The sequence below is a fragment of the Phytophthora cinnamomi genome (genome assembly GCF_018691715.1).
Source record: "Phytophthora cinnamomi strain GKB4 chromosome Unknown Contig8, whole genome shotgun sequence".
Lineage (NCBI taxonomy): Eukaryota > Oomycota > Peronosporomycetes > Peronosporales > Peronosporaceae > Phytophthora > Phytophthora cinnamomi.
Window position 1 is genome coordinate 534,556 of NW_027150941.1, and position 25,250 is coordinate 559,805.

At 51.4% G+C, this 25,250-nt stretch overlaps 1 protein-coding gene across 1 annotated transcript; it reads right to left on the reverse strand.

Annotated features, from left to right (window-relative positions):
• Positions 1-18,303: 18,303 nt before the first annotated feature.
• On the reverse strand, positions 18,304-23,575 carry IUM83_11683 (Proline rich antigen 2; the record flags this gene model as incomplete). The annotated part of the gene is made up of 3 exons (XM_067936257.1): positions 18,304-18,461; positions 18,540-18,630; positions 23,195-23,575. 3 exons carry the CDS (start codon positions 23,573-23,575, stop codon positions 18,304-18,306), a joined length of 630 nt encoding a protein of 209 aa, XP_067798661.1.
• Between the last annotated feature and the right edge of the window lie 1,675 nt (positions 23,576-25,250).

A 25,250-nucleotide genomic window follows, 5' to 3' on the forward strand; every position in this document is an offset into this window, starting at 1 on the left:
CAGCTTCTGCGTAGTCCGGCCGACGTGATAACGCGTCGGCCACCACGTTCAATCTTCCGGGTTTGTATTCGACCCGGAAGTTATACTCCGCAAAGAATGAGAGCCATCTCGCCATTCTTTGTGATATGTGTGGCGACTTCACTGCGGTACGCAGTGAAGCATGGTCGGTGTAGACCACAAATGGTCTACTCCCAAGCAAGTACACTCGGAACTTTGCGAGTGCATACTTCATGGCAAGGAGTTCCTTGTCATGTACCGGATAATTACGCTCAGCTGCTTTCAGCTGACGCGATTGGTAATAGACGACACGATCACGGCCCTCGTGATCGTGCTGCATCAACGCGCATCCGATCGCGAAATCGGATGCGTCACACACTACGTGAAATGGGCGATCTTGGTCAGCCACTGCCAAGACCGGCGCCTCAGTCAAGCCCCGCTTGACTGTATCGAATGCCCTTTGGCAATCGGGTGTCCAATTCCACACAGCTTCTTTCTTAAGAAGTTGTGACAGCGGGCGGATCTTGCCCGCGTAATCCTTCACGTACTTGCACAAGTACGTGGCCAAGCCAAGGAACTGCCTCAGTTCCTTGACACTTGAAGGCGTTGGCCATTCATTGATCACTCTGACCTTTTCAGGGTCAGGGCGAACACCATTTTTCCGACGAGACACCCGAGGACGGGTATCTCGCTCGCCCCGAAGATACACTTCTTCCGGTTCGCGTAGAGCTTTTGCTTTCGCATAATCTCAAGTAGCTTCCGGAGATGCACCCTGTGCATCTCTACGTCGGTCTTCCCGTCCACAACCCGGCTGTGGATGAACACATCATCGAAGTAGCTCGGCGCGAAGTCGCACACCGAGCGCAACAAGTGCGTCACGCACGTGTTGAAGGTCGCAGGGGCGTTCTTATGCCCCTGCGGCATTACCAGCCATTCCCAGAGCATGCCGCTTGGCGTGCTCAGTGCCGTGAGAGGGATATCGCTCTCACGCATTAGGATCTGATAGAATCCGTCTCGCAAGTCGAGAGCACTGTAAACGGTGCTCCCGGCCATCGAATCGATGATAACATCTTTTCGTGGTATCGGCGTCTGCGCCAGTACCGTCGCATAGTTCAGCTTGTTGTAGGCATGAACGATGCGCCATCCGCCCTGTGGCTTCTTGACACAGAACGTCGGAGCACTGTGCGGGGACTTTGATTCCCGCACTTGTCCTGCTTTACGACGACTTTCAAAGAAGTCGTCGATCGCTTTCACTTGCTCTCGCGGCAGTGGCCACTGCCGCGTGACACAATACTACGTGCCCGGCACGAGATCAATCTCGTGCTGAATGCCCTTATCCTGCGGAAGCTCCGCAGGAATCTCTTCCGGGAGTACGTCTTTGTACTCCCTCAACAATTCGTAATAGGGACTCGACTTCAGCGAGTCCCAACCTTGTTCCTCGAAGCGCTCTCGCTTCGTCTTCGCACTGAGAGTGTCTTCACTCTCAGTGGTACTTCCCATGAAGAGCTGCCTCAGCTCTTCGCTCTCGCTCGCCGTTCTTTCGCTGTCCGAAAGAACGCAGACTTGTTCGATGCGTCCATCGTGCAAGTCGCGCGTGAAGCGCTTCGAGCTCATGGCTGGAAGCGAAGTCAACTCCGACGCCGTCGTCGGAGGACTAGCGAGTTCCGTGTCACGATACTGGAATCCAGTATCGGTGCGCGTCAAGACGCTTAGTGTCTTGACATTCGGCGTCACCGCCGCAGTCTGCCCAGCAGACTGCTCTTGTTGCGTCTCGGTCCCGGACCGAGACTTGCGCAGCGTTTTCCGCTTGCGCCGTCTTCTTGTTGTGCGGAGCCCGGCTCCGCACAGTTGTTCTTCTTGTCCAGGCCCGGCCGTGGACAGTCGTTCGCCGGCGGACCCTGTCCGCGGGCGCGCGGTATCAAGCCCGGCTTGACCGCATTTTCCTTCGTGCAGCCCGGCTGCACGGTAATGTGTTCCTTCGCCGGCAGACCCTGTCTGCGGGCGCGCGATATCAAGCCCGGCTTGATCGCATGGCACTTCGTCGTGCAGCCCGGCTGCACGACAGCATGGAAATTGCGTCAGTGCGGTACGTTTGCAACCGCCCGCACTGTTTGCAGCGTCAACTCCCGGAGTTGACACGCCTTCGTCACCTCGACGCTGTTTATTGGCGGAGCTCCTCATGACCGAGGGTGCGTCGGCTCCCGGAGCCGACGCGTCGTTGTCGACCTGACCGCTTCGGGTCAGGGACTGTCCCTTACACGGTTGAACGTGGGTACTGGTTCCCGGAACCAAAACGTCTTTTTCTTCTGACATCGGCAGCCTTGCCGACGTTGGTCTCACTTGTACACGCCCTCGCGCAATTCTTGGGCACTCCGGGACAGCAGCATAAAGCGCTGTCTCGACTGACGAGCCGCGCGCACCTGTTGGTGCGCGCGCTGCGGTAACAGGGCCATCGCTCTCTGTTCCGCTATTGCGTCCGAAGCGCACGAGCGTGCGCTTCTTCCAGTCTATCACCGGATCATGCCGTGCAAGCCACGGCATGCCCATTACCACGTCGAACTTATCGTCCAGGTCCAGGACGATAAAGTGTTCGACAAACACTCGTTGTTTGTACGAGAAGCGCACGTTCACGACGCGCTTCTCGGTCTTCACGATGGCACCTGTTGCCAGTCGTACCTCCAGAAGACTTCGAGGAGGTAGATACACCTCGAAGTCAAGTCTCGACAGGCTTCGTAGTCGAACAAAGTTGTTCGACGCGCCTGAGTCTACCAAAGCTCGAAGAGAGTCACTCGCTCTCTTCGAGTAAACCTTCAAGATGACTAGGTTTGGCCTGTCATCTTGTTTCTTGCAGTGAGAGCTGGTCTCACTGGGGGCTGCAGTCCTCAGTGTCGCGTGCCCGATGTCGGCACGCGCGACTGCATTACCAGTAGGGCGCCCCGCGCCTACTGGATGTTCGCGTTTTTTGTTGGTCCGCGGCGATGCCTAGCATCGCCACGACGACCACCTCCAGGGGGCATGGGAGCTGTGCACTCCCGTGCAAAGTGACCGATCCTTCCGCAACGGAAGCATCGCACGTTACCTCCCTGCTGCTGGTAACCAGCAGTTGTTGCGCTCGAGAGGTCCATTGGTTCCGGACCTCCCGTCTTCGCTACCGGGCGTGGTTGCGGCCTTGGCACGTTCACATGCAGTTTAGCCTGCCGCAGGCTAAACTCTTCTTGCATGGCAAGAGTGATTGCAGCTTCAAGAGTACTCGGGTACTCTCGGAAGAGATAGGTCTTCACAGGCCCATCTCTAAGTCCTTTCATGAACGTGACGACCTTGGTCGCCTCGTCAATCGGGTTAGTCACGATATTTGATACCAAATATCGTGCGCGCTGCGCGTAAGCATGGACGTCATGCTTACCCTGCTGAAGGTCGAGGAACTCCGCCCTCGACCGGAACTCGTTTTGCGGGGGCTCAAACGCTTGTTTGAGCTCCTCTTTGAACATTTCGTACGTGCTGAAGCACGTAGGATCGGAGAGTCGGCGTCCATACGCCCAACTCCTCGCTCGTCCGCCAAGGCAGGACATGGTGAACGCGACCTTCGACAGCGGGTCGACGATGCGTCGAGCCGCTATGGCTGTGTCGAGTTCGACAAGCCATCGGAGGAGAGGCTCGCCCTCTCTTCCCACGTAATTGCTTACGCTCAACTTTAATGGTTGAGCACGCGGTGTCGTCCCTGACGACGCCGTCACTGAGAAGCAGCGTCACGCTGCTCCTTCATGATGAATCCCAGAGCAACACCATGTTGCTCCGTCGGCGATAGCGTACGCAGCATTGTAGCTATCGCCGCTTCTCCAATGACTGTTGACAGTCGTTGGAGGGCCTCCAACTCTGGGTCAGACAGGTGGGGCAGTCAGCGCGTGCAACATGCGTTGCAGGCGTGTTGGAGCTCTCCATGGGCACCTCCGTGCTCATGTGGTTCTCGGCTCCGCGTTCGTACGCCGCGTACGAACGTCAAGCAGTCGGTCGTTGGACGGACTACAAAGTGCTACCAGGTGTAGTGGGTCTAACTTGACTCACTACTTTAGCTTACACGTTGCGCAACGTGTATGAGGAAGCGTAAGTACTTAGTATTTACTTAGGTTAATTATATTTGAATACACAAATATAAGTTAAGTAACAAAAGGATTCCAAGTGACTTAGATTAGGTAAAATGAGAACTGTATTGCTTGTAAATTGATCTTCCTCTAAAATCTGCTAAAAACTGTTTATCATCTATGAAAGGGTTGGCAGCGGCTGGCTGTCAGAGCCCCGCTAATATGCATGTCTCTGATTGGTAGAAAGATGCTGCTTTCTACCAATAGGATCTTTTGGGTATGTGTGGACCACTCACTGTGGTGGTCCACTTCAATGTATCCATCGGTGTGTCTTACACCAATGTGAGGAAGTATCCAAAACGTTTAACAGATAACCTATCTGTTAAATTCACAAGTGGCTTGCAGCCACTTGTACGTGTAACCCCGTTACAGTCGGGCCTACAGCCCGACCGGCATGTTCAAGGCGGTCTGGGAGACTGCCACAGCCGGGACACGAAGGAACAGAGCGGCAACCACCGCGCTCTGAAGGTACTCCACGACCGTCACTTGGTCGTGGAGCGACACGAGATGAAGGTCAACACGGCGTTGACCATCGGGGCGTGTTTCTACCACCTCCGCCACCGCTACGAGACGCACACGGAGAAATTCGCTGGAACGCCCAGCGAATTGTTGATCATAGGAAAACAATCCGAGGTCCGGATTGTTTTCGCATTCGCTGGAGAGGTTTCCCTCCCCAGCACGACACATGGGAACCACGGAACGTCTTGATGGAAGACGTTCCGGACATGGTGAAGGAGTACGAAGACCAACACGGACTACCAGCAAGAAGGTAGTGCGAGCGCTGTAGTAATCTACAACGCCTGACGCCTCGCGTGCTAGATAATTAGCACGGAGATCATTGAAGGTTTCAGGTATACATATAGTATACCTGTTGTGGTCGCGGTTGCGAGTACGCACCGCCACCTGGACGGACAGTGCGCACGGCGGACGGACACCAGCCTCCACCGCAACAGCGTGGAGTTGCTAATACTTGTCTCGCTTCGAGAAGGACTCGAAGTGCTTTGGTGCTTGCTTACCTGATCACGGTAAGCAACATTAATTCGCTTAGAGGTGTCGACGCACAGACGCGGTCGACATAGAAGAATCGTACACAGACACTGTGTTGTCTGTCCCCTTGGTAGCGGCGTACCTCGCGCTACCGCGCATGGTACTCAGCAACAGAGAGTTTACACTCTGTTGCAATGGTGGTCTTCAGCTTGATCGTGCTCATTGCGCATGAGCACGGAAATCCCCAACACAAACAATTGACAAGCAGTCAATATTAATTGACGTGTCGTGACCGACACGTCTAAGCTTAACGGGGGGATGGTGTAACGGGGTTACACACACAAGTGACAACAGCCACTTGTGCATGACAACAGTCACTTGTGCATGACAACGGTCACAAGTGACAACTGTCACTTGTGCATGACATTTGTCACTTATGCTTTAACAGATAATGTAGTGGGTCTAACTTGACTCACTACTTTAGCTTACACGTTGCGCAACGTGTATGAGGAAGCGTAAGTACTTAGTAATTACTTAGGTTAATTATATTTGAATACACAAATATAAGTTAAGTAACAAAAGGATTCCAAGTGACTTAGATTAGGTAAAATGAGAACTGTATTGTTTGTAAATTGATCTTCCTCTAAAATCTGCTAAAAACTGTTTATCATCTATGAAAGGTTTGGCAGCGGCTGGCTGTCAGAACCCCGCCAATATGCACGTCTCTAATTGGTAGAAAGATGCTGCTTTCTACCAATAGGATCTTTGGGTAGGTGGGGACCACTCATTGTGGTGGCCCACTTCAATGTATCCATTGGTGTGACTTACACCAAGGTGAGGAAGTATCTAAAACATTTAACAGATATCCTATCTGTTAAATTCACAAGTGGCTTGCAGCCACTTGTACGTGTAACCCCGTTACACCATCCCCCCTTAAGGTTAGACGCGCGGGGTCCCCGCACGTCAATCTTTTGGAATTGACCATTCGTCAATTCTCCGCGTTTGGAGAAGAAACCCGCGCTCATTCAACGATGAGCGCGCCACAGAAGAAGTCCTCGAAGTCGGTGGGGAGTCATCTCTCCATCGACGACTACTTCGAGCGTCAGAAGGCGAAGTACGGCGACGTCGTCGACTTCGACGACGACGATGAGGACATGGAGGGCGAGGAGGACTCGCCCTCAAAGCGTAAAGACTCAGTGTCGAGCGAATCGCTCGACCCTCACGCCAAGAACGTTCGCCCGCGTGAAGGGGACGAATCGGACGCTTCGAGTTCGAAGCGTTCGCGTACTGAGAGCGATACCCCACTCGCTTCCACTGGGGCTCTCAGTACTCCGCGCGCTGCTGCTGCAGCGCGTGATCCATGGATGCCGTCCGCGTCCGAGATCGCGGACCGGTATGGGAACTCGGTACCTCCGAATGAGGTGCCGCTGTACGTATGCAGCGCCATCAAAGATGGCGCTGTGGCTGCAGATCTGCACTTTGATGCGGAAACGCATCAAAGGCGCGATTACTACATCGGACGCTTTCATGAGCTCCGATGGTTTCAAAGCAAGAAGACCTCTTCTCGCAGCAAAGTGCCCGAATGGCAGGCACTTTGTCAAAGGTGGAATGCTTTTGTTGAGAACTTCAACAAGAAACCGAGTGCTTACCGTGATCGGATTAAGCAAGCGCGTGATCGCTTCGAGACGTACTCGAAGCGTGGAAAGCTGGAGCAACTTCATGTTGCTGCTGAGGAGGCAAATGTGCCGTGCGCTGTGCCCGAGGGCTTTCAGTGCACGAAGTGCTTCCCAGGCGCTGTCCGCTTGAGCGACCGCGACCTGAACGGGTACACGTCGTTCCGTGTGCCCGAGAGTCTCAAAGAGCTCCGTGCTAAGTTCTTAGCACGTGAGAGTTCGGGCGCTAGCGATGATCGCAGCGCTCGTATTACTCCCGCTGCACCGGCGCGTACTGCTCTTCGTACGCCCTCACCATTTCCGGAACGTCCTCCAGCAAGACGTTCCGCGGCTCCCACGTATCTTGATGGGGAGGAAATCCTCTCCAACGAATACGAAAACGAGCCCCTTGAGGGTTCGTTTTCGGGATACTATGGTCAACAATCCGCTCAACAATCCAGCGGGTTGAGCCGCGGGCGTCACGGATCGGCGGTGGCGGGGGTGGGAACACGCCCCGGGTATGATCAGCCCCGGGCTGATCAGTATGCGCCTCTCCACGACCGGGTGACCGTCGTGGAGCGTCTGCAGGGCGCTGAGTTCGCCACCCTGAAGCAGGAGCTGGCGAACCAGAAGGCCCAAGTCGCGGCGGTCTCGCAGACCGCCTCGAATATCCAGGTCGAGTTGGGGACCCAGATGAAGGGGTTGCTCCAGCGCGTCCGCGCGCTGGAGGAGAGGTTGCTCGTCGCCGAGGCCAAGTCCTCCGCTTCTGCCTCGGCTCCTGCCGAGGCTTCGGGTCAGCCGAGCTAGATGGCTCGTGCTGCAGGTATGGCTTCAGCCGTCCGACGTAAAAGGTCGGATGGAGGCGCATGCTAGACGGTATGTCTAGCGTGTATGCGTTGCCGTGCCGTGCCAACACAGTGAACGGCCCGATGAAGCGCGGAGCAAGCTTGCTTGCTCCGAAGTCCGAAACAGCATGTTTAGGCAGGTTTTGAGTAGCTAACAAAACCAATGAACCAACTTTAAATTCATTTGTGTTGCCTCTGCCCGCATTGTCTGCGTTCAGCTTCTGTTGGTCAACAGAAGCTGCTCTTGCATCTTGGACAAACCGAATCACGGCTTGTCTTTTGGTGATGAAACTGATTGCATCCGAGCTGAAGTCATTCAGCTCGCTCTCCGCTAGAGGCCCGGCCTCTGCGTGGTTCTTTGCGGTGTCTGCGCCCTGCGCAGACCCGTGGTCGTTGGCCATGTTGTTGGGGGAGTCTGCGCCCTGCGCAGACTCATGTGGTTTGTCCATTGTTGCAGCTGACACTGTGCAAGTGTCAGCGGTTTTCTGCGGCTGCTGTATTGCAGTCGTAGATCCTCCCCCACTTAAAGTGGGAGCCATCACTCCGAGTAAACTCGGTAGGCGTGGATGCCGCATGACATTCACGTAGAACGGTGTATGCCCGGTCGAGGCATGCACTGAGTTGTTGATGGCAAACTCTGCCATCGATAAGCACTCGCTCCAGTATTGGAACGAGTGAGCGTAGCTCTTCAACATATCGACGAGCACGCGATTCACGCGCTCGGTTTGACCGTCCGTCTGCGGATGATCCGCAGTCGACATGGAAAGCTGGCTCCCAAGAAGTGTAAACACTTCTTGCCACAGGTTCGCTGTGAAGCGCGGGTCTCTGTCCGACACGATGTCGGACGGCATGCCATGGTGTTTGAACACCATGTCGACGAGCAGACGGGCCGTCTGCTTCGCGGTCACATCTGCCGGCACCGCAGCAAGATGGTACATCTTGCTGAAGCGGTCGACGAAGACCACAACACCGGTATTCCCTCCGCTGTCCGGGGGAAGCCCAAAGATGAAGCCCAAAGACATGGACTTCCAACACTCCGACGGAGTCGGTAGTGATTGTAACGGAGCCTGCGCGAATGGCGCAGGCTTTACGCGTTGACATACCTCGCAAGCACGGATGTACTTGCGCACCCACTTGTACTGGTGGTGCCAGTAGAAGTCACGCGTGAGAAGGACGTATGTCTTCTCACGTCCGAGATGTCCCGCAGTCGGGGCATCGTGATACTCGTACATGATCCTGAGTAGCAGGTCATGATCATGGCACGACAACGCGGTCCGCGTTGTCGTCGACTGCATTATAAAGAAGCAGTCCGTCGTGCACCCGATATCGGTGTGCACGCGCACGAAGGTGCTTGGGCAACTTCTGACAAGGCTCGTCAGAAGGTGCTGTGCCATAGGTCAACAAGCGTTTCGCGTCCGCGTCGTGCGCGTACGCGGCCTTCACATCATCCAACAGGGACGATGTGGGTTTGCTCGATCGCATGGCGTCAATGGCATTGACGTCGGCAACATCTGCGTAGTCCGGCCGACGTGATAACGCGTCGGCCACCACATTCAATCTTCCGGGTTTGTATTCGACCCGAAAGTTATACTCTGCAAAGAATGAGAGCCATCTCGCCATTCTTTGTGATATGTGTGGTGACTTCACTGCAGTGCGCAGTGAAGCATGGCCGGTGTAGACCACGAATGGTCTACTTCCAAGCAAATACACTCGGAACTTTGCGAGTGCGTATTTCATGGCAAGGAGTTCTTGTCACGCACCGGATAATTACGCTCAGCTGGCTTCATCTAACGCGATTGGTAGTAGCCGACACGATCACGACCCTCGTGATCATGCTGCATCAACGCACATCCGATCGCGAAATCGGATGCGTCACACACTACGTGGAATGGGCGATCTTGGTCAGCCACTGCCAAGATCGGCGCCTCAGTCAAGCCCCGCTTGACTGTATCGAATGCCTTTTGGCAATCGGGTGTCCAATTCCAGACAGCTTCTTAAGAAGTTGTGACAGCGGGCGGATCTTGCCCGCGTAATCCTCCACGTACTTGCACAAGTACGTGGCCAAGCCAAGGAACTGCCTCAGTTCCTTGACACTTGAAGGCGTTGGCCATTCATTGATCACTCTGACCTTTTCCGGGTCAGGGCGAACGCTATTTTCCCCTACGAGACACCCGAGGACGGGTATCTCGCTCGCCCCGAAGATACATTTCTTCAGGTTCGCGTAGAGCTTATGCTTTCGCATAAGCTCAAGTAGCTGCCGGAGATGCACCCTGTGCATCTCTACGTCGGTCTTCCCGTCCATAGCTCGGCTGTGGATGAACACATCATCGAAGTAGCTCGGTGCGAAGTCGCGCACCGAGCGCAACAAGTGCGTCACGCACCTGTTGGAAGTCGCAGGGGCGTTCTTAAGCCCATGTGGCATCACTAGCCATTCCCAGAGCATGCCGCTTGGCGTGCGCACTGCCGTGAGCGGGATATCGCTCTCACGCATTAGGATATGATAGAATCCATCTCGCAAGTCGAGAGCACTGTAAACGGTGCTCCCGGCCATCGAATCGATGATAACATCTTTTCGCGGTATCGGCATCTGCGCCGGTACCGTCGCATCGTTCAGCTTGTTATACGCATGAACGATGCGCCATCCGCCCTGTGGCTTTTTGACACAGAACGTCGGAGCACTGTGCGGGGACTTTGATTCCCGCACTTGTCCGGCTTTGCGACGACTTTCAAAGAAGTCGTCGATTGCTTTTACTTGCTCTCGCGGCAGTGGCCACTGCCGGTAACACAATACTTCGTGCCCGGCACGAGATCAATCTCGTGCTGAATGCTCTTATCCTGCGGAAGCTCCGAAGGAATCTCTTCCGGGAGTACGTCTTTGTACTCCCTCAACAATTCGTAATAGGGACTCGACTTCAGCGAGTCCCAACCTTGTTCCTCAAAGCGCTCTCGCTTCGTCTTCGCACTGAGAGTGTCTTCACTCTCAGTGGTACTTCCCATGAAGAGCTGCCTCAGCTCTTCGCTCTCGCTCGCCGTTCTTTCGCTATCCGAAAGAACGCAGACTTGTTCGATGCGTCCATCGTGCAAGTCGCGCGTGAAGCGCTTCCAGCTCATGAGACTGGAAGCGAAGTCAACTCCGACGCCGTCGTCGGAGGATTAGCGAGTTCCATTTCCTGATACTGGAATCCAGTATCGGTGCGCGTCAAGACGCTTAGCGTCTCGACATCCGGCGTCACCGCCTCAGTCTTCCCAGCAGACTGCTCGTGTTGCGTCTCGGTCCCGGACCGAGACTTGCGCAGCGTTCTTCGCATGCGCCGCCTTCCTGTTGTGCAGAGCCCGGCTCCGCACAGTTGTTCTTCTGGTCCAGGCCCAGCCGAGGACAGTTGTTCGCCGGCGGACCCTATCCGCGCGATATCAAGCCCGGATCGATCGCATGGCGCTTCGTCGTGCAGCCCGGCTGCACGACAGCATGGAAATTGCGTCAGTGCGGTACGTTTGCAACCGTCCGCACTGTTTGCAGCGTCAACTCCCGGAGTCGACACGCCTTTGTCACCTCGACGCCAATCATTGGCGGAGCCCCTCAGGACCAAGGGTGCGTCGGCTCCCGGAGCCGACGCGTCGTTGTCGACCTGACCGCTTCGGGTCAGGGACTGTCCCTTACACGGTTGAACGTGGGTACTGGTTCCCGGAACCAAAACGTCTTTTTCTTCTGACATCGGCAGCCTTGCCGACGTTGGTCTCACTTGTACACGCCCTCGCGCAATTCTTGGGCACTCCGGGACAGCGGCATTAAGCGCTGTCTCGACTGGCGAGCCGCGCGCACCTGTTGGTGCGTGCGCTGCGGTAACAGGGCCATCGTTCTCTGTTCCGCTGTCGCGTCCGAAACGCACGAGCGTGCGCTTCTTCCAGTCTATTACCGGATCATGCTGCGCAAGCCCCGGCATGCCCATAACAACGTCGAACTTATCGTCCAGGTCCAGGACGATAAAGTGTTCGACAAACACTCGTTGTTTGTACGAGAAGCGCACGTTCACGACGCGCTTCTCGGTCTTCACGATGGCACCTGTTGCCAGTCGTACCTCCAGAAGACTTCGAGGTGTATCTACCTCCTCGAAGTCAAGTCTCGACAGGCTTCGTAGTCGAACAAAGTTGTTCGACGCGCCTGAGTCTACCAAAGCTCGAAGAGAGTCACTCGCTCTCTTCGAGTAAACCTTCAAGATGACTAGGTTCGGCCTGTCATCTTGTTTCTTGCAGTGAGAGCTGGTCTCACTGGGGGCTGCAGTCCTCAGTGTCGCGTGCCCGATGTCAACACGCGTGACTGCATTACCAGTAGGGCGCCCCGCGCCTACTGGATGTTCACGTTTTTTGTTGGTCCGCGGCGATGCCTAGCATCGCCACGACGGCCACCTCCAGGGGGCATGGGAGCTGTGCACTCCCGTGCAAAGTGACCGATCCTTCCGCAACGGAAGCATCGCACGTTACCTCCCTGCTGCTGGTAACCAGCAGTTGTTGCATTCGAGAGGTCCATTGGCTCCGGACCTCCCGTCCTCGCTACCGGGCGCGGTTGCGGCCTCGGTACGTTTACATGGAGTTTAGCCTGCCGCAGGCTAAACTCTTCTTGCATGGCAAGAGTGATTGCAGCTTCAAGAGTACTCGGGTACTCTCGGAAGAGATAGGTCTTCACGGGCCCATCTCTAAGTCCCTTCATGAACGTGACGACCTTAGCCGCCTCGTCTATCGGGTTGGTCACGATATTTGAGACCAAGTATCGTGCATGCTGCACGTAAGCATGGACGTCATGCTTACCCTGCTACAGGTCGAGGAACTCCGCCCTCGACCGGAACTCGTTTTGCGGGGGCTCAAACGCTTGTCTGAGCTCCTCTTTGAATATCTCGTACGTGCTGAAGAACGTAGGATCTGAGAGCCGGCGTCCGTACGCCCAACTCCTCGCTCATCCGCCAAGACATGACATGGCGAACGCGACCTTCGACAGCGGGTCGACGATGCGTCGAGCCGCTATGGCTGTGTTGAGTTCGACAAGCCATCGGAGGAGAGGCTCGCCCTCTCTTGCTACATAATTGCTCACGCTCAATTTCAATGATTGAGCACGCGGTGTCGTCCCCGACGATGCCGTCACTGAGGAAGCAGCATCACGCTGCTCCTTCATGATGAATCCCAGAGCAACACCATGTTGCTCCGTCGGCGATAGCGTACGCAGCATCGTAGATATCGCCGCTTCTCCAATGACTGTTGACAGTCGTTGGAGGGCCTCCCACTCTGGGTCCAACAGGTGGGGGCAGTCCGCGCGTCCAACATGCGTTGCAGGCGTATTGGAGCTCTCCATGTGCACCTCCGTGCTCATGTGGTTCTCGGCTCCGCGTTCGTACACCGCGTACGAACGTCAAACAGTCGGTCGTTGGACGGACTACAAAGTGCTACCAGGTGTAGTGGATCTAACTTGACTCACTACTTTTGCTTACACGTTGCGCTACGTGTATGAGGAAGCGTAAGTACTTAGTAATTACTTATATACACAAATATAATTTACCTTAGATAAGACTCCAAGTAGTTAGTTTAAGGTAAAATGAGAACTGTATTGTTTGTAAATTGATCTTCCTCTAAACTCTGCTAAAAATTGTTTATCATCTATGAGAGGGGTTGACAGCGGCTGGCTGTCAGAACCCCGCCAATATGCACGTCTCTAATTGGTAGAAAGATGCTGCTTTCTACCAATAGGATCTTTGGGTATGTGTGGACCACTCATTGTGATGGCCCACTTCAATGTATCCATTGGTGTGCCTTACACCAACGTGAGGAAGTATCTAAAACCTTTAGCAGATATTTATCTGTTAAACCATAAGTGACAATTTTCATGCACAAGTGACATTTGTCACTTGTGACCGCTGGCATGCACAAGTGACTGTTGTCATTTATTTGTGTGTAACCCCGTTACACCAAAGCAACATCTTGGTAGTCATCGTGCACGCGTGCTGTGCTGTACACGTAGCGGACCGAAGCTTGTAAATCCTCCTTATTGCAAGGAGGGGCCTTATTAATTAAACTATCCCTTTAAGCAATGCTTATCCAAAGTGTTCCCGTATTTTAGCAAGATCAACTCGGTAGGCACGGGAAGATGCGGGTACTTGTCAAAAATCCAAAGCTTTACATTTCGATGGTACGCAGTGGCAGTGTTTGCAGCAAGCTTACCTTTTTTTACCTTTCTTACCTTCGTTGGTAGCGAGGAAGAAGCCAAAATGATCCATCGTCCCCGCCAAACGCTTACCGGAGGTGTCTAAGAGAATGCTAGCTTGAACAAACCCCAGGCTAACATTCTCTTCCTGCAGCATGCGCTTGAACGGCAATCGCGGTGTTTCGGATCTCTGGGTGTTCATAGGAACAAACGCAGACAGACTCATCTTATCTCCGCTATTTATATGGGTCGTTTGAATGATGCGGCCTGGATTGTTGGCTTCCTCCCTCACGGTCAGCAGAAATGTGGTGTCAATGAGGAAGATATCAAGTACGAAGCTTAGTTTGAGTATAATCGCTTTCATATTGACTGTATATTGAATAATAGATGTTGATTCTTCAAATGGCATGTGTGCGCTACTTTGGGCGGGTAGATTTTCGGATCTTCGAACGGGCACGGATCTACGGACGGGTCCGGGTACTCGAACTTCACACAATAACTACTTGGGCAGATTCGGGTACCCGGGTTTACCAGCCGGGCAGGCAGGGTGAACCGTTTGTGAGCTCTGAAGCGATGCGATTGCACTCAAACTCGAGAAAGCTCATACCATAAATATGAGTTTGAAATTTCTGGAGTCGAATGCACCGATGGGAACCAGTCTGTACTGAGCAGCACACACTCCTTGCCTCTCTCACAGTACCTGTGTCTGCCGAATGAAGATCGGCGCCGACATGTTCACTGGCAATGCAGCGCTAGCAGCGTGTTCGTACCGGTGGACGTTGGACTCGACTTACCCATCGAGTACAGGGATCAGGTCGCGTGGGATAACAGCAGCGACACAACTGTCGCCTCGTACAGGTGTTGCTTCAGATCACAGCTTTGGTCAACTTTCTCGTAATGCTGGGTCCAATTTCGCAGTGGACTCTTTGGTATGATGTACGCCTAGCCTCGAGCAGTTCTCCTCGCTCTGTTGGTTTACGCACACTAACGAACATAATGAACGTTGCACAAGTGCGTTTGGTTTCATCAAGGATCGCCAACGTGGAGCTACTGCAAAATGAGGTGGTGTCCGAAACAGCACTATACTGCAATAGCGCAGTGTAATTCTCTCAAGGTGCTTGTAGTAATACGTGTAGTGTGTAGTGTCTTTAGTTGTGGGTTCCAAGGTGTAGTTTTGTCAAAAGCGACCCAAATTAAGTGCAAGCATAACGCCATTATTTAACACAGCTTATTCCAAAGGCTTCTTCTCGACTTACCCTTCCTTGGAAAGGTTTAAAGATTGCATGGACTTGAGAGCACCATACGCACCGCCGGACACAATGCCGAGGCTGATTAAAACTATAAGAGCTATCGCCCACTTTGGTATCGGCTCGTCGTATTCCACCGCGTGCACAATGTTCGAGCTTATCCTGGATGGCCCCGTAGCAGCGTACCAGTAAGCCCCAACAGGAATTGCTGCTCTCTCTTCACCACCCAACTTCTGACTCCCCCGAAGACGCTTAATGATCTTGTCCAAAGCTACACGCTTGCTGTGGTTGTCACTTGCTGTCCCATCGGCGCTTGCGAAACCGACGCCGCTGGCGATGAATGTAGCCACGAACAGGGCGAGGAAGACGCCAAGACGCATCGTTGATTGTTGAGGACCTGCTGCGTTACGATGGAGATTCGTAAATGAGCCGCTCATTCAGAGCCGGCCTGTCAGGCACGGATTCCTTCGGCGAGCAAGCTGTTCTGAGTTTGCTTGTTTCTGTTTCCTAGTATGTTGGATTGTATGCTACAGCAAAGCTTGGGAAAGGACATACGGTGCCCAAAACCAAACGTATAAATCATGCTGAACTTATTATCGTAGTGCACGTGATGCCATTCGTGTATTACTATAGTAGTACGAAAGTACGAATTTCGTACCGGGTGTCCCTGCGAGATTAACCGTATATTCGTTACGTGTTTGCTGACTGAATCCCAGTACTGACAGTTTTCAAAACGTCCAGATGTCCAATCGAAACGTCTACACCCAATAGCGAAGATTAGCTCACAATCCGATTTATTAAAAAGACCTCGTGAAACTCATTTTACATTGAGAGAGCACAGTGACAAAAATTAACCTAAACCTCGAATTGCTCACTGTCACATTCCACACAGAATACAGCACAAAACTCTATATTTTAGCGAATCATATAACCCAAAAGAAGCAATTGTGGCCAATTAGACTCGTTAGGGTTAGGGGCTTTGTTCCGACTCATTCCGACCAATTTTTGTCGCAAAAATATGAATATGTTCTTACTAATATCAAGTCTATGACGCATTTTATACATATTTGTATAGTTCATATACAGTAGCTACGCCTAGTCTAGGGCTCGCGACGGCCCTTCACTATTAAAATATTGTTGCTCAGTTAATTATAATAGTCAAATACCACGTGAAATTGCTTTTACTACGTAGTTGTGATGTAGTCGAAGCTTGGGCTCGTAAAGGGCAAAAAGAAAAGTGATATTGTAACTTAACGTCCGTACTCTCTTGTACTAGACCAGCTACTCACTCCATGGCCACTCCTTGTTGAATGCAATTGTTAGTTGACGGGTCGCCCCGTAAACTTCACCTTGAAGCCGTCCCGTAAATTGTCGTCCCATAATACGTACCGCAACAAATGCAAATTACGTGCTCTGTACAGGTGTCCCCGCTGAATCTGCAAAGGTGGGACCAAAAAAAACTGCGAGGTTACAATATTTGCACAGGTTGCGCATAGACGCTAATGTACTGCCCAGTCAGCAAGTGCGTGGATGCTGAAAGATCGGTTGCCAGTCTGCTTCTGCGCATCTCGCACACCATGACCTTCTCACTCAGCGTCAGGCGCACGTATGCCTTCTTGTTAACTTTGGACTGGTTCGTCATGAGGACTTGAGGTAAATGGAGTTGGTTGTTGTGCACACTGCATGTCCTGCAAGATAAATGTTCATTGTGGGCCTTTCATTTTCTACCGTGATCTAGCAACTCGATGTTTCACGCAGAGAGACATTTTCCCGCAATGATCTTACTAATTCAGTACATCTCACCAAACAGCTGTGGCAAATATTGTGCACTGGCAGACTCCCGCACACTCTGTGTTCGCGGTAGATAGCCGATGGCAGTTGCAGATTCAGCGGGGACAACTGTAATACATTACGAATCTAGTACCACTCCGTTTCAGAATACTTGTCACCCCTCAACTTGTCGCCAAATATACTTGGTTTAACTATTGCCAGTTGTGTTTACGCTAACTAATGTTCGTATAACCGAGACTGTATGGTCAGAGCAGGGGATGCATAAAGGAAGTCTTCCCTCCCGGCGAAACCTCGCTTTTGCCATGTGAGCAACGTGGTCGAGGCAGAACGTCACTCTGGCCTGCATGTTGTCGGCAGTGAGCAGTGGGCGGGTCACGCTTGTGCACGAGCGCAACTTGCCCTCCTTGAGACGACGGAACAGCGTCGTAGTCGGCACGCCCGAAGCCGTTGCCGCCGAGTGAAGCGGTGTTCATTCATGGGGGCTGACGTTCCGGAGGCGTTCAAGGGCAGCAGCCAAGTCACGCCGCTTCCTGCCATATCGGTGCTTCAAAGACGGCGCCTCGTACACCCCAAAAAGCTCTGCATTCGCCTTGGCGCGCTTCCACAGCCTCGCAATCGTCCTCTTGTGAACGCCAAAGATGCTGGTCACTTCATGCACCGCTTTTCGACGCGGTTTGCCTCCGTTTGAACGCACGAGGACAGAGCTTATTGCCTGTCGACGCTCCATCAATGTAAGCTCTCTCCTGATTCGTTTGACATTCATAGCTGAGATTTGAGGTACGAGGGGAAGGCTGGGCGACATCTGTGGACGATTCGGGTGCAAAAGCTCCTTTGAGGCCATCACGCTGTCAATGTTGAGAGCTCTGTGAAGGTCTACCCACCATTCAAACCGTCCGAGCACCTGCGTTCTATTAAGACCAATCGTAGTCGTTTTAGGCAAATATTGACGAATCCCGAAGCACTTAAGCAAAAGAGGACAAGTATTCTGAAACGGAGTGGTAATATATAACGCAGTGTGTTACAGTGGTAGTACGATATATGAATGCATCATGTCCTTCGGAGATGGATGGATAGTAGTCCAGACGGCGAACCAACATGACGCCGACACAAACCGAGTACCCGTTACGACCTCTGCAATGGATCCTGTCGAACCAGCGGATATACCTCCGCTTAACGCCTAATCTAAGAGGCCAGGAAACTCATCTTCGAAGTAGAATTTCTGCAACTTATCCAGGTTAGCTATGAGTACGCGACTATGCCACGAGCGCATGAGCTTTCAACACAGATGAGGTAATACAACTAGTTTTTTTTTTTTTTACATGTTGTCGCCGTTGTCGAAGGACCGTGCACTTATAACGGAAATTACGGAATAATACCCCGGGTACTATTTAATAGTACCCCTCACAAAATCTCGAAAGGTTACTCTGTATTACCAAAAGGTTACATCGCTACCTTAGCTTACTCGTCGATCAGTGCAGCATCATCAAGAGCGTCGTGCAGCTCGTCCAGATTAAAGTCGTCCATATCCTCGTGGTCCTCGTCAGCGGCTTCCCAGCTTGTACAGAATTGCTCACCATACACGTCGTGCTTCGCAACGTGCCAGTCCAGGTAGCTGTCTGCAAACCCAGCAGCAGAGACTGAGTTAATGACAGTGTTGCTGTCAGTGTCGCGCCATGCCTTCCTTACCCACTCACAAACCACAGCCACCGCCGGCATGCGCGGGTTGCCGAAGCGAGTGTACTCGAACGTGTGCAGGCAGCGCTCGTGAATGGCTGGGGCTTCGTTCTATAGTGAAGTGAGGTGTAACAAGATGACTGGTCATCAGAGCAGGGTAGGGTACGTGAGTTACTGTAGGGTTACTACCGGGTTACTCTGAGAGGATACTATTTGGGTAGAGGGTATTAATCGGGAATTTCCGTTAAATATGCATGGTGCTGAAGATTTCATTTTCCCTGATAGCTCGGGCTCATTGCAATTCACATCTGGTACCAGTAGTCTCTATAGTGATGGGTACAGCGCTACTATTGCGGATATTACTCCAGCTCTTGGGACGTCTTCCACCGGTGCTGCTTCGTACCCTGTAAATGATGGATTCGTCAAGCGTCTTCTAAGCAACCTTCCAGTAGCTGGTGGTCAGAACACGAACGGATGGGCTACTATCGCATCGGGTGCTGCTAATACGATCGCTAACCGGTTTAGACGTGGTGCTTTTGTTCCTGGTTCAACTGCTGCAGGTGCTGTTGCAAGAACGTGGAACTATATCCTTCAGATCAAACACGTCGATCTTCACCCGATTTTCAAGGAGTTGGACCTCATGGCTAACCCCCAGATCAAGCTTCGTTTCCGAGTGAATCAGGGTGCATCTGTCATCACACTTGGTGCGACTAAGTCAATGACTCTATCATCAACTACACTTGTTTCGGGTCAGAGCTGTCCTATTATGGTAGCATCTGCAGCTGGCTCTGCTCCGAACTCAGGTGTGTTTAATGTTACGACCGCAGGCCAAATCTCGGTTGCGTGGGGTGCAATTACAAACTCCCTCGAGCCTACTATTGATTCTACATACTTCCCATTCACGACTCCTCGTCTCTATTTTCCGTTCCTTGATCTTGAGAACCCCCAAGCTATCATCAGTAAGCCTAACAAGACTATCGGATATATGGACTACTACGCGCAGTGGTTTTACCAGCGAGTTGGCACTGGTGTATCTTCTACTCAGCTAAATACTGCGTTTGACCTACAGCTGTCGGCAAGCCTGAAAAACGCTAAGGTAGTTGCTCTACTTCCATTCGCTGAGACCTCTTCAGGCAGCTTCAATGCCTCTATCATTCAGCAATTCCAAAGTTGATTCGATAGCGCTCCTGGGACCGTCCAACCTGGTTCGTCGATTCGTAATTTCAATGTACGTCTTGGTAGTCAGCAAGTGTTTGATGTTAGCTATGACTATGATTTCCAAGATTTCATTAATGAGTTATCTAAGCTCGGCTCGACCAATGGTGACCAAACAAAGGAGTTATCGAACGACCTTATTGACTACCAAACCTGCCAGCAGACTAACCGTGTCTTCGTAGCTGATGTGTCACGTTTGACCGAGAAGGATGTCCCTCAGAGTATCCAGGTAATGGGGACGAACACCTCGACACAAGGCTGCAACATGTTGGTTTTTTGTTGGATTCGAGAACAAGATGACGTTTAATAGACTCACAGGTGAGATTTTAGTATATACCCCTAACTAAGTTCTCGTGTGTAGGATCGAACGATTATATAATCGCCTTTCTTTAACATAATTTTATCATCATTATTCTTGACTAATAGGAGCGTCTTACCTGACCCACGAGCGATTTTCTTAACTTTTGTATCGATACTAATCTGGGACACGAGTATGTGTAAGACTCCTCTATCCGTGAAGTTATTCATAGTTATGCTAATGATTGATTTGCTATTTCTAAGATCATGAATGCCCATAATTAAATATTATTGTTTGAAATATTTACTGATGCCTATCTATATAGATAGACTGGATAATAGTCATGAGTTCATTAACATTTGGTAAGCATAAAGGAAAGATTATTGAAGCTGTATATGCTTCTGATCCAGGCTACTATCGTTGGGTGCTGAATCAAAAGATTCTAATTGATTTGAACCCTGCGATTGCTGCGATGAAGAGAAAATTCACTAATGATGACGTGTCGTTCCTAATGACGTGGGGAAAGCACACATGGAACACTATCCAACAGATCTATTCATTCGATTGTGGATACATCGATTGGCTTAATATGAATGATTTTGTGAATGAGAAGATGCCCAAGTTGTTAGCTGCTCTAAATGAGCTCTAAGCTCATGGTATTTTTTTAGAAAAAAAAAGTAGCATACATTGCTTACTATAGTCTGGCCCCCACCATGCTAAATCTTTTGCGTATGGCATCGTGCTTGCCCACTTTGAATGTTTTTCCTTATTACAGTGCTATGCGAAGCTGTATCTCTCCATAGATGACCCACATAAGCATGACATTTGCTCAGGCATGGGAGCTGATACTATTTGTTTCATCATACATTCACTAACTTCAGGAGGCCTCCTTCGCACCAGAGGGTTGATAGGGCTTGAATCTAAGGAAAAGTGTATGTTGGTGTAGAACGTTCCAGGATCGTTCTTGTTGGTAAATTACGGTAAGAAAAAACTACCGCTACTGGCAACCACAGCTGTGCTTGCATGATAACATAGGATGCAAGGAAGAGTGAGAAAGATACGCGTGTGTTTATTGATATCGTTGAGCTCGTCATCATTGTTGGTGCTCTTTCGCGAGTCAAACGGATGTACTTTATCAGCCATTTCTGAGTCGGCGATAGATATATAACTAGGTCGTCTGCGATTTGGCTGGGAACACCTGTGTTGTGAAGTGCAGCTTGCCGTGACATGGTCGATCTCGAGTCATAAGCATTGTGATGAATTCTGTAAACCCATCACTTTATTCATCCCCATGCGCATGGGCACGTCATCAAAATAACATTTCGATCAAGGAGAACGACATTTCTTGTCGTTGAGGCCAACTTGCTGCATTTCTCGTCAAGTAGTGGGTTGCGCTCATGGAGAAGATTAATTTATATGTATTAATAAGAAAATATAATCTATGTGAAAACCCACCCAGAGGTGGCATTCTGACTCCATTGAAAACAAAACTTCTCTTTCATTATTCTGATTGCTGCAGAGTCGGCTGTTATACGCGACAGGTGGAATCTCGTACTTGGCAGGGTTCCAGTCTGTTAAGTAGTTACTGATACCTACGAGGCGCCACGCCCCTCCTCGAAGACGACTTCGCGAGGAAGTCCATGAAGTCCGTGGCAAAGGCGGCTGGATCGACGACGCAGTTCGCACAGCTAGAACGACAGCGCACGCTCGAACCAGAGAAGTGTGTATGGGGGGGGCAGGTCTCGAACGGAATCGATTGCACAAGACGCTGGTGGATTGAGTCTACCTCAATGTATGTTTGCGGGTTCTCAAGCGAGTTGCAAGATCCCAAGAGAAGGATTTGGAGGAGCTCCTGTCGAGACACCAGCTCCAGATATTTATGGAACTTCAGCTCGCTTCACGTAGATCTTCGAATCCGCCACGCTTTTCAACTGAACGCTGCTTGGGTGTTCGAAGCGCTGGAGGATGCAGTAAACGCGAAGTGCCCCAGTGTAGTTGCCGCGCTATCGTGCGCTTCCAAGTCGCAGACGACCTAGTTCAGGCGTGTCTCCATAAGAAGGTTACCTCCATGTCCAATGTCCACGGTTTTGACCCACTATTCTTTCGTCTCTTAATATTTTATTTACTTAACATCATTAATTTACTAACAACAACAAGTAGTCAGGAAAAACATAACTTTTTCGGGTTGAGCAGGATTTTTTTCCCTGCAGCAGGGCCGCCTTGGACACGGGCAGGATAACCTTCTGAGACGGCACTGCGCTCTTAAGCAGTTCATCCACTACTTGGTTCAGAACGCCATGGCCGCCGACGAATATCATGCGTGCCACACCTCGCTGTCTGGACGCTATACGTTATCTCCTCCTGAAGAGGGTACCTTCAACACTAGCCTGGATAGTGTGGCACGAAGGTTGATCCAGGTTCCGCGTCACACAGTTACGATCACGCAATTAATCCGTTGGGACTGCCCCCCCCCCCCAATTCTTCGGGTGTCCCCTCTTAATAAACGGAGGCGACCCAAGAGAACTGCATGTTACCTGAACGCGGAAAAAATCTGCGGATGTCGCTCGAGTGAACAGATAAATTACTTGTCACAGGTATTATACTCGAGTACAAGTTATTTGAAATAATAGTTTTTAACTTAATAAAAACTGGACGGGTCAACATACGAGCATAATTTGATTAGAGCACAGATAATTCAACATCACAGTCCCGTCAAGCGCCTGTTGAACCGAACCAAACGAATCATATTCAGCAGGTATTTCGATTGGAGAATAATGGCATCTGAGTGGCATCCGCCGAAGGACTCTGGATAAAATCCAGAGAATAGTTTCACTACAAGTACCTTGGAGAAATTACACTGCACTAGTAGCAGTATAGTGCTATTTCGGACTCCACCTCATTTTGTAGTAGTTCCACGTTGGCGATCCCCGATGAAAGCAAACACACTTGTCCGACGCCCACTATGCTCGCTAGTGTGCGTAACCAGCTGAGCTAGCAGAACTGCTCGAGACTGCGTGTACATCATACCAAAGCGTCCACTGCGAATTTGGACCCAGTATTACGAGAAAGTTGACCAAAGCTGTGATCTGAAGCAACACCTATACAAGGCGACAATTGTGTAGCTGTGAGGTAGGTACACCATTAGGGGAGCTGGCACTGTACCACGACCCTCGTCACGTCTGGCATAGCAGCGCTCATTTCGCTGCCGGTGATGTGGCCAATGGCTGCAAGCAACGTCTCCTCGGTGACGTTCTCCACAGGAATCCGTAACTCATACTCCGAGAACGACTTCAGCAGCATGTTGTTTGTGCTTTTCTGCACAGACCTTCGCACGGCGGCAATAGCCTCTTCGGTTTCCGCGCAGCGATTCTCCACAGCGTTTTCATACAGCACTCGCTTGCGCTTCCACTTCACCAGGTCTTCGTGCGCAAAGCTTGTGATGAGAGGCGGCTCTTGTAGCGTAACCCCCTTGGGCCTCACCCCATTGCTGCCAGCATCGCCGTCCGTGTTGGCACGGCTCCGCTTTGGCGGGCTGAGTTCCAACGTGCCCGAAAACACAGCTAAAGTATACTTTGTATTGTCTTGAGAGCCTGACCTTGAGCTTGGGTCGGCGGCGGCCTGGCTGTTATCGACTCGAGCACTTGAATGCAAATGCAGATGTGTATTAGATGGTTGGCCTCTGCTAGAGCCACTCAGGCGTGCTCGTGCCTAGTGCTTCCTTTGTAACTATCGTATGTTCGTGTATGCTGTTGACTCAACTTTGTAACAACAATGTGAGGCCCTAGCGATCGTAGAGAGCCGTGCATAAGAGAGACCTGTCCGTGTCGTATGCAGACTGTATCGGCTTCGACGACTATATGGTGTACGACGAGGACGGGCTGCTAGTCTTTGGAAACGTCACGCAGTACATCAAGCGACGGGCGGATTATGATGCGCGCCGAAAGTTGGTAAGCCGACAGCAGCGCCATGACGAAGAACAGCACTCCCTCGCGGAAGACGAGATCGCTATGGCGACGGCTGGAATTATCCTCCTACGCTGTCCACATTCTATCGGCGGTTCGGATGAAGGTACTTCACATAAATGCGACGAAACACCGGTTTGACCAGCGGTGGTCACCAAAATTGTAGTAGGTCTAACTTGACTCACTACTTTAGGTTACACGTTGCGCTACGTGTATGAGGATGCGTAAGTACTTAGTAATTACTTAATTATATTTGAATACACAAATATAATTTAAATCAAATAAAGACTCCAAGTGACTTAGATTAGGTAAAATGAGAACTGTATTGTTTGTAAATTGATTTTCCTCTTAAATCTGCTAAAACTGTTTATCATCTGTGAAAGGGGTTGACAGCGGCTGGCTGTCAGAGCTCCGCCAATATACACATCTCTAATTGGTAGAAAGATGCTGCTTTCTACCAATAGGATCTTTGGGTAGGTGTGGACCACTCATTGTGGTGGTCCACTTCAATGTATCCATTGGTGTGCCTTACACCAATGTGAGGAAGTATCTAAAACTTTTAACAGATATCTTATCTGTTAAAATCACAAGTGACAGTTGTCACTTGTACGTGTAACTGCCATCCAAGAAGAGTTTAGCCTGCTGCAAGCTAAACTCCACGTAAATGTACCGAGGCCACAACCGCGCCCGGTAGCGAGGACGGGAGGTCCAGAACCAATGGACCTCTCGAACGCAACAACTGCTGGTTACCAGCAGCAGGGAGGCAACGTGCGATGCTTCCGTTGCGGAAGGATCGGTCACTTTACACGGGAGTGCACAGCTCCCATGCCCCCTGGAGGTGGCCGTCGTGGCGATGCTAGGCATCGCCGCGGACCAACAAAAAACGCGAACATTCAGTAGGCGCGGGGCGCCCTACTGGTAATGCAGTCACGCGTGCCGACATTGGGCACGCGACACTGAGGACTGCAGCCCCCAGTGAGACACTGCAAGAAGCAAGATGACAGGCCGAACCTGGTCATCTTGAAGGTAACGTCGAAGAGAGCGAGCGACTCTCTTCGCGCTCTGGTAGATTCGGGCGCGTCGAACAACTTTGTTCGACTGCGGAGTTTACCGAGTCTTGACTTCGAGGAGGTAAAGGTACCTCGAAGTCTTCTGGAAGTTCGATTGGCAACAGGTGCCATCGTGAAGACCGAGAAGCGCGTCGTGAACGTGCGCTTCTCGTACAAACAACGGGTGTTTGTCGAACACTTTATCGT